The 15,360-nt window shown below is 34.3% G+C and overlaps 1 protein-coding gene across 1 annotated transcript; it reads right to left on the bottom strand.

The window, feature by feature from the left end:
* Positions 11,873 to 13,749, bottom strand: LOC107625240 (pentatricopeptide repeat-containing protein At2g37310). The gene is given in 2 exon segments (XM_016327824.2): positions 11,873 to 12,842; positions 12,844 to 13,749. Coding segments are annotated over 2 exon segments (1,380 nt in total). The 5' UTR covers positions 13,577 to 13,749; the 3' UTR covers positions 11,873 to 12,195.

The raw sequence follows: 15,360 nt of genomic DNA, 5'->3' as shown, positions 1-15,360 counted from the left end.
GTAGGATTCTCATGCGGGTCGAATAGGGTGCGAGTTGAGCAGTAACCTACCCGACCAACTCGCACCCTATATATGTATATGTTATATACTTATATAAAAATATGCTTCAAGTGGATGTTGAATCAAAAACCTCTCACTAAATGCAAAAGATACTTAGCCACTAAAAGATGATCATTAATTGATAATTTAATACTTTTTTCACTTAAAAGTCAGTTCTATTTTAAATTATCATCAAGTTATATAATAATGTTGCATCTTTTTTGTAACCTACGGATAGAATTGGGTATCCACGGGTAAGGATAGGGTTAGAATATTCTCAACCCGCGGGTAGAATTAAAGTTGGATCCAAACAATACCCTACCCTACCCATTTCCATTCCTATTACGAAGGCAACACTTTATTTGGAACTTATATGCAATCAGAATCAAGTTATCTCTAAAGTCAAATTTACAAACTTTGGTCAACCATAAGATCAAGGTGGATCATTTACAAAATCTCAATGTGAAACTCTTACTACTACTTTGCATAGGTGAACACTTAATAGTCACATGTGCATGTTAATGTTCTACGCCATCAGTTGTAACGGCCTAGTTTTCGGCAAAACGGAATTATTTCTCGAAAAGCCTAGTTAAAGCCAGCATCTCGCTACGTCCTTAGTTACTAACTAGCGAAGATTTCGTTTTTGAGGCGCTTCGACTAGAAATTTTAAAATTCTGATTTTCGCGGTTAGAGTCGTTTCGACAAGTCAGGCCCGAATCTTGAGAGAATAAAAAATATAATACAATAACCTGGCCTAAAATCTATCGACACTCTATGATGAACTTAGCGATGCTAATGTATCAGCATGGATTTTTTATTTCAAGATAATCACGTTACTAGTATTATTTATACTAATAGCTCATATATTTGCTCTATGAGTATAATTACTAGTGATATAATATATCTAGCTTTAGTAATTATTTCTTTAATATATTTTATTAATTTAGTCGGGTGACTAATCACCCTTGGGATTTGGGCCATGTTGATTCGAGCCACCTCCTGCTTATTTTTCCTCTCTTCGTACATAATCTCAATAACTACCTCCTGCTTCCTTTCTTTTTCTTTTTATGTGATGTTGAAAAGAAGAACAAGAGAGAAAATTTGAAAATTTCATAGTCAGATAGTTTCTGATGTTCGATCCTTTAGTTCTAAATTTTCAATTAAGATTTTAAACCGATTAAAGTGTTAGTCTCTTATTCCTTTTCACAATCGTATTAGATTTGTCAAGGAGAGAAACTTCTTCTTGAACTTGTGATGATAATTCGGTTATCATATATATCATAGTTTATAAGTTGTTTTTGATTAAAAGTTAGGAAAAAAAGCGAGCTAGAAATCGTCAAGAGGAAATCAGTTTTTGTAAGCTAAAATGAAGAGGTAACGTTTGGTAAATTTATTATGAATTGAATGTGTTTTGATGCTTGCCTTATGTTTGATTGTCTGAGGTTTGAAACCAAATGTTTGCATGACGTTTTTAACGTATTCTAATGGTTAAAAATTTGGGCACTGGGCACCCTCCCCTTTGAAGACATGTGAGATTATATGGGCGCTAGGTTCCTAGCCACGCAACATACGTGGGTGCTAGGCTCCCTGTTAATCAAACTTGGGCGTCAGGTGTTGGGCACTAGGCGCTTGCATTCTGTGACAAGATTTCACACTTCGAAGGCACTAGGCGCTAGGCGTGGGCGCTAAGTGCCATACGTTGTGACTTGCGGTGTTTGGTACCCACAATTGGCGCTAAGTACCAAAGCACAATACAACAGAGTTTTGTAAAGAACTAAAGGAATATGTAAATTGGTAAAAATTTAAAAGTGAAAGTGCAATTAGTCTAAAGACTGAAGAGTTTTAATACAATTAACTAAAGCCTAGAGATTAGAACATAAGTAACTAAAGTCTTAAGGTTAAAAGGACATAAAAAAAGAGATGAAAACATAGCAGGCAAATAACTTAAAAGTTTCAAAGAATATAATGCTAATTATAGTAAAAGACATAAAAAGATAATACAAAAGTCTAGATTCTAGGGTTTTCATCATAAAACACCTAGAGAAAGGTACGAGGACAGGACTGTAAATAATTATGGCATTAAAAGGAGAATAGGATGTGAAAGATATTAATAAAAAAAAAAGAGTTATGAAATTAATGAAAGTGGGCTTGGCCTTGAAAAACTTGAGAAAAGCAGAATGTGTAAGCTAATGATTGCATTTAGAAACTAATGATTGTTGATTGAGCCTCTGGTCGAATAATGATTGTTGATTTGGGCCGTTGGGCCAAATATAAAAGACGGGAATGCCCGTGGATTATATTGATTTGCTTTCCAGACATACTTAGCAAGAGTGTTGTTCCTGTAAGGCAAGGTCCCTTATAGAGGTATGACATGCATGCTCAACCAGAGTGATGTTCCTGTAAGGCAAGGTTGCTTACAAAAGTATTACTATAATGTGCGTAGTTTTGATTAGCTCTGGAAATGCCATATCTGGCTAGGTGTGCCGGGTTACGTCGGGAGCAAGTAGAAATCAACACATGAGCTCATGACCTACACTAGGACTAAACACGCGTCATACTTGTTTGCGCATTCTTTTCTGTCATGTATTCTATATGAATGTATGTGTGTTTTTCTGTGTTTGTCTTTTCTGTGATACTTTTTGTATTTTCTGTTTGTTTATTATTTTCTGTACTTTATTATGTTTCGTATTCTCTGTTTACATACCGTTTGTCTAAATGAACAATAAAATGCTAATGAACTTAACTAACAACCATAACCTTAATAAGAACCCCCAAGTTCTTACTCCCTATTCTTTCCTTCAGATGGAGACGGGAGTGCTCTTCTATGAGTTGGACCCTCCGTTCATCTTTGAGGACCCAATGACATTTGGACGTTACTATGTTTTTGGTAGGAAACCTAATGTATGTATGCATGTATTGCGCGATAGGCCCTTTTCACACCCACTAGATAGTTCAGACTTTGACTCGGATATGCCATACAATTTTCCTCTATCTTGGTTACACCCGAACAGCCACGGTCATTCTTTTCCTAGTCCTCTGATACATGCTTATCTTTTACATCCCAGGAGAGGGTTACATCTCAGATCCACCTCCGGACGTCATCATACCTTCGGCACCTCATGCACCTCCTTCACCAGCCGAGTAGCTACAGGCGCAGTTCGGCCCACTAGGCGAAGCGTTAGCTCTAGTGTATGCCAATGGTCTTATACTAGGCTGGAGTAGTAGTTCATTCGGCGGAGCATCTATATCAGAGGATTCAGAAGAGGAGGATCCAGAGGAAGATCCAGAAGAGGAGGAGTTACCATCTTCTAGGAATAGTTCATTTGCAGGAGGAGATCTACCAAATGGCGATATCTGACTTCGGTTAGGGAGACATCAGTTGGTATTTTTGGTGGCATCTTAGTTTAGTACTTTTTAGTTTAGTCTCTCCCTTTTATTAGTGTATAGAAAGAATAGGAGAGTCTAGAAGTGCTAGGGTAGCCCAAGCACCAGTTTAGTAGCTTTTGTTTGGGCTAGGGTCTGAGGATGTCATATATTCATACATGTATATATTTATCTTATGGGATGTATACTGATAGGATCTGTAAATGTACTAGCGTGTGATGATATATGAACGTTCTATTAATATTTTATGCTCATGATGTTGATTACTCCTTGTTATGCAGATTTTTAGTAAATCTGGGTTGGTTCGATCTCTATTGATCTGGGAGCAAAACCTACTCCTCTTATGAATAGCAATTTTCGAATTGTACACCAAAAGATCCCAATTTTGGACAAATAGAGAAGAAAAGGAAAAACTTGAAATGTAAATTAAATTTAAATAACTTGAAATCAAAATTATAGAACAAAGTAAATGACACAAAATTAAATCAAAGCAATAAAATGCCTTCAACAAAGGTTAAATGACTTCGAATTCGAAAGAAAATATAGAAAAGTTAAAGAAGAAAACAAAGACTTTGCATGGAAAATAAATTTGCAGAAAGAGTAAAGATTACAAGGAATTTTAAAGAAATGTAAAAGACATGGAAGGAATCCAACAGAAAAGAAAGCTCTTTGCAAACCAAGAAAGTCACTGAGGATGTGAATGTGCGAGAGTATTTTTTCTGAAAATGAATTCCAACCCTTATTTCTTCCAAGTTATGTCTATTTATAGCCTTTTTCAGGCAATCAGAATTCCTTCATGTGCTCCACATACAAGAAAATCAAACATAATTGTTCCCGCTATAACAAGTGTGATAACCGTCTTCAACTGCCTCAATCACTGGTCTTTCCATTGCTTCGATCATGGACCTTCATTTTCAATTTGCACCTTCGATCAACCTAGCTTGCTCATCGATGATTTCTTTTGATCATCGTAAGCACCTTCTTGACATAGTCCAGACGAATGTCTTCGATTTGTTTATAATCAAATTTAAATTTTTTTTTTAGCCAACAAATTGCTCCCTTGAATTGACAATTCCTTCCTTAAAGAATGTGTCAATTCAATAAAACTTTTTTCTTTTTTTTTTATTTAAAACTAAGAAAACAAAATTTAAATCCCAAAAACATTCGGGATCTCCAACTAACACCAATTTTTGGAAACTGTTCCACTTCATCTCGCACGGTTTTTCATTACTTTCGGGTGATTCATCTCTCCTCAACTCAAAAACCTCTTCAATTTTAACTTATAAATACCACTTTATTAACTTTTAAAACTTTTTTCAGAAATTTTTTCGCATATGAGTGACAGGCCTGCTACCATAGCTACTATGAAGCGCAAAGCAGAGTTTTTGAAAGCTTCAAAAAAGAAATTGAAGTCTTTAAAAACCTCTTCCGCAGCATCAAGCTTAGCAGAGGTAACATAACGAAACTATGTATATGTCTATATTTCACATATTGAACACTGTATTTTAACACCAAAAAATTTTATTTTAGGCCAAACAGTATACAAGCAAGTCTGTCGACTCTCCATCAAAGGATTCAAGCTCAAAAAATTCTCAACCAAACACTGGAAATTTTGAAGTTGATTCTGAAGATGTCTCTTTAAGTTCTTTCGATGTGGCGGATTTTGAAGCCACTAAGGTATTTCATCATTATTACTTGTGTATTATTTTATTTTTAAAAAAAAGGTACAACCCCTTTTATCTATAATGTTTATATACAGGAAGCATCTCCTCCTCCAAAAACATCGATGCTGGCCCAATTATTCATCAACTATCCTTTACATCCTCCAGTACCAATTCGATTCCAACAATCAATGTTGGACCAGAAATAGCAAAGAATGATGAAATAATTTCTTTACAAATTGAAAAGGTTGTTGATCCATTATCGACCACAAATGATATCATTGTGAATATTTCTGTCGACGAGGTCAAGCCCACACCCCTTGCACAAGATCGAATTTCGCATTTGCTTCAAACTGGAGGTAGAGAAGTCAATAACCAAGGCGAAGAAATCATTGATCTTAGCCAAGGTGATGATGTTGTCAGTGAGATTCTTATGATCATGTCAAAGATCTCTAAAGGCAAAGAAACTAAGTTATCAAGTTCCGAGAATAAATCAGTTCATCTAGATCAGAACCCACAAGTCCCTAATCTTCTCGAAACCATACATGATCAAAATATCATAAGAGATCTTATTGACCCTGGTGTTTTCAATCTTCTTCAGAAACTAAAACTTTTGCTTGTCAGTCCTATTGAAGCATGGTTCTTACAAGATGATCTTAATGCTGCTCTTAACCAAATTTTGAGTTTGAATATCTCCACTCAAAATCTTCCTGATCATGCCAAACTACTTGTGTCTTTCATCCACCATACCAAAAAATTTTCTCATGTCAAGACGAACTTGAACTTCATTGAAAAAGTATGAAAGAAATCAAAGATCGAAGTGTCAAGGTGAAAGTTTCTTTAGCTGATAAGATACGAAAGGCATCAAATTACAGAACTTATCTGACTAAGGCCTCTATTGAATTGGAACAACTAATTAACAGAAAAAAAATGAGTTTGAGAAAGAACTTGTTAAAATCAGACTGAACAAAGCTCTTCTTTAAAGGCCTTTCGATAAAGTAACTGTTCGACAAAGAAGTCCTTACTCTATCAAAGGAAAAAGAGAATTTAGATGGTCAAACTCTCCAACACCAGACTGCCGAAAAAGAGCGTGTTCAAGAGCTTGAATTACTTGCACAAGATCGTATTGAGATAAAAGAACAATTGGATCACCTTTTGCAACTTTATGGGGATTGAAGGCTAGGGATACCAAGTTTCTTTAGTAACTGAAGTTCCTCTTAAATTCGTTACTTGAATTCGCATTTGGTATTAATTTTGGTTTTACTTATTACCTTTGTGACATTGATAACGTTTCAAATACTTTTTATTTATCGATTTTATCTCGATTCTAGTATCAATATATTTAATTCGATATGCATTTTCTGAAGATAAATTGATCATTTGAAAAGGTCTCTCTCAATTAGGAGACCACTTTTTATAAACTCTAGATTTTTTTTATCAATTGGCAAAATCACTTTTAAAACTAACTCACCATTGTCAAAAATCTCTTCCTTAACTCGTCGATTATGGATACGAGCTATACTTTTTTTTGGCGAATAAAGTTGTCGAGTGCTAACGATAAAAATGTGTAACTTAAACATTTACTTTCATCATCTAAATGTGTCACTTAAACAATTTTCATTACAAACTAACGATAAAAATGACAAAATCATTGCATTGTCCTAAAGTATTAAAGAACAGAAATTAATTTGACCTTTTTTTTAGAGTAAAAGATAAATCGGCCTCTGACCTTTTTTTTTTCGCGGACATTTTCGTTCCTGACCATTGAAAAATACTTTTAAGTCTCTGACGTCCTTAAAAGTTGGACGGATCAGTCTCTCCGTCCAAATCCCTCCATCAGACCCAAAAGAAAATGCTTGTCATGCGTACGCGTACGCGTCGCCATGAATTCTCTACTTCACCATGAATCCTCCGCTTTGCATACTTTTTTTTTTCCATTTCTTTCAAGCTATTCTTGCATTCAAAACTTTAAATCACTCAAATAAACATATCAAGGCATCGAGTTGGAGAAAATTAAATTAAATTTAGCAATTTAGGGTGTGTTTGGCTTAGCATCTGAAGCATCAAACGTAGGTTTAGTTTTTTTGAAAATTTCACTTTTTAGTTTGGCTATTAACGTAAACGTGGTTCTGCTCGTCAACCCAAGTTTAGCCAAAGCTAAAAATGATGGCTTATGCGTTTACATTTTTATGTTAGATTGAAATTTATTTTCTATCTCCCAATTTTATACTTCATTGTTCATATGATTAATTTTGTTATTTTTTTTATAATATTTTTTTCTCTACTACTCTCTCATGGATATTAAAGATAAATATTTAATTTTTATTACTTTTAGTACTCTCTTTAAATAAAAAATTAATCATAGGTAATAATATAATTATAAACGTTGGATTCCAAAATAATATTAAGAATAAGATTATTGAGAGTACTGGAATAAGAGTACGATGTAAAAAAAATACTAAATTAACATTTTGATGTACAATGCAAGGCTATGATGATGCAAAAAAAAAAAAAAGTCGACGAAAAATGTTAATAACAGTGACTTTTAATTTGAGAGCAGTTTCATCATTGTAACTTTCTTTAATCATGTAGAGGTTGTATCATTCTTACTTTTCTCCCATTAGATGGCTTGATATGTTTATTTGAAGTTTTGAAGGTAAGAATGACTTGAAAGAAATGGAAAAAAAGCATGCAAAGTAGAGAATTCGTAAAGGAATCAATTTTTGCTGAATTCATGGTGACGCGTACGCGTGAGTGGAAAATCTGTAAGTCGACGCGTACACGTGACCCACGCGTACACGTGACAAGTATTTTCCGTTGGGTTTGACGGAGGAATTCGGATGGAGGGACTGATCCGTCCAACTTTTAAGGACGTCAGAGACTTAAAAGTATTTTTCAATGGTTAAAGACAAAAATATCCGCAAAAAAAGGGGTAAGGGATCGATTTATTTATTTTTTTATTATTATTAAGAGACGCTTTATTATTCGAGATAATGATCAATAATCGAATTAAGTGTTCACCTCTTAATTTTTATAGTTGGTTCTTTCCTCTCTGAAAATTACTTTCTCTCTCCACCTAGGTAATGTCAATTATTATTAGACATAGGAAGGAGAATGCATAGGAGTCAAACCCAGAACACAATCTCAACGAGATGTATAAGAGATTAACTATTGAGAAGTAAATTTTTTTAATATATGTGTTGTTGGATAAATAAGTTTAAGAAATTTTCTCATAAAATAATTAGATAAAAAAATTTATTATAAAGTACAATAATTTTCTTTAAAACAATAAAAGAATTAATTTATATGACGAAAATAATTATTAAAATTTTTAAAAAATAAAAATTTATTACAGACTAATTTAAATATTTATTTATTATTTTTCTAATGTTATCACTTATCAGCACATAAAACTTTGGTTGAGCTTAAATAATTATCCAAAAGACACGTTTTACTCTTAATTATGATGGAACATGTAATCTTTATGAATTGATTTTTGGGTCGTTTAGTCCAATACATCTTTTAGAGAAGATTTGATCCTCTACATGGCAGTACCTGACATTTTATCCCCATCTTTCTGTTTGTTTGCGTCAAGATCCACAATGATTTTGCTAATGAAAGCATTAGATGTATATATGTATAAATATAAGATGTACTACTTCTAATTAAGAGATTATAGTAATTGTCTTGTTGCAACACATAAAATTAAAGAAGAGTGATCATATTAAGATGCAGCACGAAAACAGTGTATTTGGAGGAGATTTTTATTAGTCTCTATCAACAATTGAGACTCTCTCAATAATGATATAATAAATTATTAGTGCTTCAACAAACATTCTGTGGTACATAATGAATTTATGATTGAAGAAAAATATATATGTTGATTTGTGAGATTATAATAATTGAGATGTAAAGAATTAGTAGAGCAAAATTGCCATTGAAATAAGATCAACTAGAGGAAAAAACACCCTATGATTTTTATAAAATTTTAAAAATTCGAATATAATGTGCTTTACTAAATTCATACCTTTGAATTCAATATTAAAAAAACTTTGAATAATTTTTTATACTTATAAAACATTTGTTTTTTTTTTTTAATTTTACTCTAATAAAATTTAAGAAGTTTTAATTTTAATTTCTATTTTTAATTTACACAGATAAATAATGATGTGACAAATTAAATACTGATATAATACGTCTTATTGTATTATTTTTTCATTCTATCACGTATCATTTAACTTATCACTTCAGTCCTTAACATATTAAACTAATAATAAAGACTAAAACAAAATTTTACAAGAATCGAAATCAGAAAAGAAGTATTTTTATAGAGAAAAACCACTTAAAATAATATTGCAAAATGGCCTTCAATTATCTAAACTAGTGAAAAATATACGGGTGTTATGGAGAAGGTACTAACCATGGTGTGACACTGTACTTGTCGGGGATTGAATAGAATGAAGTGGGAGTATTTGTCCACATGTTATTGTCAAAGTGCATGCACGCTTCTTCATTCTTATGCTTTTCACTATCTCTTTCAAGCATTATCTCTCGATAGATTTTCCATAATGGCAATAAAACAAACAGAAGAGAAAGTTCCACCCTTGGCCAATGTCCATGACTTGTTCCTTTTGTCACCTTTAAAATACAATAATGCAAATTCCGGTGAATAGATGTAGATCAACTTGGCAATTTTATACCTTCACAATAGCTTTCTAGGCTTCTCCCACCGCCCTTCACTTTCATGAACAAAGTCTGATTTCAATGCAGCTCGTAATTTCTTATAATTGTAGGAAAGGATAAATTACTCGAATGTCTTGAGATTTGACATATTTAACGCGATTCAGCTTCACTTCTATTCTTTAAACTAAACACTCTTTTAAACGTAACACTACCCTCTTCAAAAATAAGTTTAGAGGAAAGCAATGTTACTTTTGGTTGCTTACTAAATCTCTTAATCCAACAGGTAAAGGATTAATTCGTCATAGATCTAAATTTTATTTAAAGATTTATTGTTGGTCAATGAATTATTGCATGTACAAGACCAAATTCGAATTTTTGATACTTATTTAAATAGATGAGTGAGCTAACTATTTAACTAACCTAGGTTATGATTAGTTGCGATGTTATTTGAATGGATAAAGGAGAGTTACGCTTAATTTCATCAACTTCGCATAATTTACCAAAGCAAGCCAATTACCCTTTATCCAGGTTTAGAAGGGATATATTGCACTTTCTATGATTACTATGGCCATTCTCATTGCACATGCTGATTTCTTAATGCAACTAGGGGTGTGTATGGCCCGGCCCGGCCCGAAGACCCGGCCCGCTCCCGAGCACTTTAAGGGCTAATTTGGTGTGATTTTATCGGGTCTAGGGCCGGGTATGGGTCTCAAAAGTAGACCCGGTCATTATTTCGGGTCGGGTCCGAGCCATAGCTCGGGTCACCCGAAATCGGCCCGGTGGCCCGGTCATCATACACAATTAATATTTTGTGTTATTAGTGATGGATGATGGCTATTATTATGTGAAATTTAAGTATTGTAAACCTTAATATTTTGTGTTATTAGTCATTATATATAAGACTATAAGTTAATGTTTTATGTTTAAAATGCATAAGACTTTAGACTAATGCATAATTTTGTGTTATTTGTATTGATTTAAATATTTGGTGTTATTAGGCAATATTAGTATTGATTATGGTTATACTTTAATTTTAGAGAAGAGTTACTTCTTATTATATTTTTCTAAGTGAATTTTACCATGTCAAATAATGGTTGTAGTCTTGAAAATTTGGATATTTTTACATGCTAACTTACAAGAAGGTATCAAGGTAATATAATGTTAACGGCCCGGTTTTCACCCGGTTTTTACCCGGTATAATTGTGGCCCGAAAGTGTATAGGTTTCATCGGGTCTAGGATCGGGTTCGGGTCTAACAAAATGGCCCGATATATATTTCGGGTCGGGTCTGGGTCACATCAAACCCGGTTTCACGCGACCCATGCACACCCCTAAATGCAACTAATGCTTCACCACCATAGTAGTCATGTTTCATGTTTGTTATGGAGAAAAAGAACATTTCTTTGCTACGACTAAAGCAAAAGATATTTTACTAATATTGGGGGTGCCTTTTGTTCTGGTACACTATACAGGATGCTTTACTAGCAAGAAAACTATTTTCGAGACAAGAATGAATGGGATAAAGATGTGGAGAAGGTGGAGGCAAGAGAATTAGTCCCCACAATAATAATAATAATAATAATAATAATAATAATAGTATTAGAGATAATGAAACAATTATGCTTCCATGATCCATCATTAAGTTACAACTGGCTTTGTCGAAAGCAATGCACTCTGCATCCCGAAGTATCATCTGACCAATTTGGTGATCCCCTAATAAAAGTGGGTCCTATATATGGAGCCCTTCTCAACAGAAAGCGCCTCCCTTTTTGCTAAATGTTAGGTCCCCATCTCATCTTTCCACACACAATTTCGAACTAAGCATTCATGTTGGTATCAATGTGTTTCACAGTAACCAAGAAATCTTTTCAGGATTCTCTGCTAACTTTGAAGCCCAATTGCTTTCTGTACCCAATAAATCTGTCGAACTTGTAATACCAAAAGAAAATCTCTCGAATTTGTATCTCTGATCTGAAATTGCGGCAAGCTTTTACCTTAGGTCTAAACTTGGTACAAAAGAAAAGGGGAAAAAAATTTCTGTGTATTCTACTTGAGTCTGTCTCTGAGCAATCTATCAACTTGAAATACCTGACTCTAGTTATTAACAATAAAATCTTAAATATTAAGTGAAGAACTATGAATATATGAATCAAAGATAAGACCTTTAACCTCTTTGTACACCAAATAGCAAGATTAAATAGGTGCTATGCTGGTGCTCAGTGATTCTAGCATTTTAACCTCTGTTTGTCTTCTCAGTTGTGAGGTGTACAGGAAGTACTCAGCAGCCATAAATTTTCTACTAACACTTCATAGAAAGGAGAGTAAACCCTCATCTAGAGAATCCAGGAAAGCATTACTTTTTTTCTGGGTAGACAAGTACTGTTTAGTTTCTGCACTAATCTATTTAACCACAAATTAACACTTAATTGTTAACCAAAAGAAGTCTCAGAATCTAACTCATCCCGCAGAGCATATCCTTCTTCCCTCATCAAACTAAGCAACCCTTCCAGCAATGCATAGATCTCATCAGATCTTTCATTTGATACATCCTTGGCAATGAAGCTTATTAGCCCTCTACTTGTTTCAATCCAGCTACTTCCACGGATCTTCTGTAACCCGATTCCTTTCAGTTTTTCCCTGACATCATCAGCTTCTTCCCATCTCCCATAACGTGAATATAGATTCGCCATAATTATGTAATTTCCAGTATTTTCAGGTTCAATCTCAAACAAATGATCACACACAAACTTGCCCATTTCTACGTCACCATAAACAGAAGCCCCATGTAACAACGCACCCCAGACTTTAGCACTTGGCTTAATTGCCATTTTGGAAATGAAATCTGCTGCCTCTGAGAGCTTCCCAGCTCGACTAAGAACACTCACCATACAAGCATATTGTTCCATCAATGGCTGAATTCCACAATTTGATGGCATTGAATTGAAGATATCCCAAGCTTCATCTACTAATCCAGAATGAGCACAAGCTGTCAATACTGCAGTTATTGTAACTGGATCAGGCTTAATTCCTTCATCTAGCATCCGAGCATAGAGGCCAAGCGCCAAACTAGCATCTCCATGCCTGCATCACACTCGCAACCGTAGCTGCATCCGGCACACCCAACATCTCCAAATACAGCCTCTTACACTCTTCATAGAACCCTCCTTGCGAATACCCCGAAATCATTGAGTTCCACGACACAGTATCTCTCTCCGGCATTCCGTCAAACACCTTCCGTGCAAGTACAACCTGATCGCACCTCGAGTAACACGTAACCAAAGCATTCATAACAAAAAGATCTCTGTCCAAGCCGCCTCTAATAACAAAGCAGTGAACCTCTTTAGCCGAATTTGAGCTACAAAACAACGAAGAAAGCGCCTTCAAAACGCACGATATGGTGAAATTATCAATGCATACGGTGTGGGTAAAAGAAAAGGTGTAAAAGAGGTCTAGCGTTTTATGGAACATGCCGTTGAATGAGTAGCCCATGAGCATTGCGTTCCAGGAGAAGGAGTTCTTGCTCGGTATTTCGTCGAACACCTTGCGTGCATGGTGCATGAGGTTGCATTTGGCATAGAACGTAACAAGCTTTGAGCCGAGGAAGTTATTGGGTGTGATGGAGAACAGGAAGAAGCGCGCGTGGAGCTGCTTGCCCTGGCGGAGGAGGCGGCGGTCGGCACAACGCTGTATGGCGGCGCCATAGGCAGCAATGTCGACGCCACCGTGGTGATTATGGCGGAGTGTTTGTCGGATGGCGGCGAAGTGAGTTTGATTGGTCAGAGGGAGCGCCAAAAGGTTGCTGATTCTCATTCATTTGTTTCGTAACGAGCTTTACCCCCGCTTTCCTTCGATCTAGTTTCCTTCCTCCCTTTTTTCAAATTTCGTAGGGGAATAGGGGAACAAATAAATAAAGGGAAATGATTATTTTGGTTCAGTAATGGAGAAATCTGAATCGGGTCTCTAACGGTTGAAAAATTTTAAATGTCTTATTCCAGTTTTGAAAAATAATACTTAATTTAGTTTCTGAATTTATATACAAATCTTAATTTAGTTTTTAAAATTTTAATTATCTTTATTTAGTTTCTAAATTTTGTAAACATGATTCATATTAGTTCTCGAAATAATTTTTAATGTATAAACGTTAATAGAATGCTGTCATGAATAGGCAGATGCCACGCTAGATTCTGTAAAATGATGTTGTTTTAATTTTGACATTCAAATAACCCATAAACAACATCATAAGTGGTGTTTATTGAAATTTTACCTAACAAAACAAGTGATGCGAAATCATTTTTGAGTTATTTGAATACCAAAACCAAAACTACGTCATTTTACAAGTTTCAGTGTGGCATTTAATTGTCCATTTCAACGCTCCATTAACATTTTTGAACTAAAAATAATCTCAGGGACTGATGTGAGGCACATTTATAAAACATAGAAAGTTAAACCCAAAATAGTCTCTGAGATTGACGTTGTGTACTAAAATCGTCATTGAGATTTCAATTGGACCAATTACATTCCTGAGATTGAGAAAAGTGCACCATATTAATCCGTGATCCATTTTTCATTAACGACATGATGACATGGCTTGATGATGTAAATTGTAAGTGACATGTGTCACTCTATAATTTGGCCACATGCAATGGTATGATGATGTGGTGACCAGTGACACATGGCATGCTGACATGGATGATTGTGTCACGTGTCACAATGTTATTTGGCCACGTGTCCATTTGTGCCACGTGTCACAACAGTATTTGTCCACGTGTCATCCATTATATCATCGTTGTAAATGCACCAAATTAGTCCCTCACTTTGCATTAAGTGACTCATTTTAGTCCCTGAAATTGAATATCGTACACCAAACTAGTTCTTTCACCAATTTTTTCTCATTTTTTTGAATTTAAAATTTTTAATATCTTGGATGCACTAATTTCAATTTTATTTTTTCATATATCGTTTAAATACAAGTGCTTTTATAAAAATTTTTAAGAATTTAGTTTTAATTATATAATTTTTTTTATAATTTAACATTGATAAATTTTGTAATATATAAGTATGTTGTTATAAAAAAATAAATATATGATTGATTAGACACATTTTTTTCATCAAAAAATATTTTTTAACAAGAAATCAATAATTAAAATAAATATTTTTTTAGTTCTTATGAAATATACGTTTTCGTTATGTGTAAATGAGCTAGATTGAAGGCACTTCAAGCATCCTCACTACCATCTCCGACATCTACAGTCTTAGACGAAAGAGGTCGGAGATGGTAATAAGGGAAGCATGAAATGCCTTCACGTCAACTCCAAGACGACGGTTAGGGATTTTCGCAAGAGAAAAAATATTTTATAAAAGCAATGAAAGAGGTCGGAGATAGTAGTGAAGGTGCTTGAAATGCCTTCACGTCAACTCCAAGTCGGCGGTTAAGGTATTCGCAAGAGAAAAAATATTTTATAAAAGCACTTTTATTTGAATAACATGTGAAAAATAGAATTGAAATTAATGCATTAAAAAATATTGAGAATTTTGAATTTATAGAAAAAAATGAAAAAAAACAGGTGGAAGAATTAGTTTAGTGCACGATATTT

The sequence above is a fragment of the Arachis ipaensis genome, chromosome B02 (assembly GCF_000816755.2).
Source record: "Arachis ipaensis cultivar K30076 chromosome B02, Araip1.1, whole genome shotgun sequence".
Taxonomy (NCBI): domain Eukaryota; kingdom Viridiplantae; phylum Streptophyta; class Magnoliopsida; order Fabales; family Fabaceae; genus Arachis; species Arachis ipaensis.
Note: the sequence above shows the minus strand (reverse complement) of the source record. Positions and strands in the feature narration are given on the sequence as shown.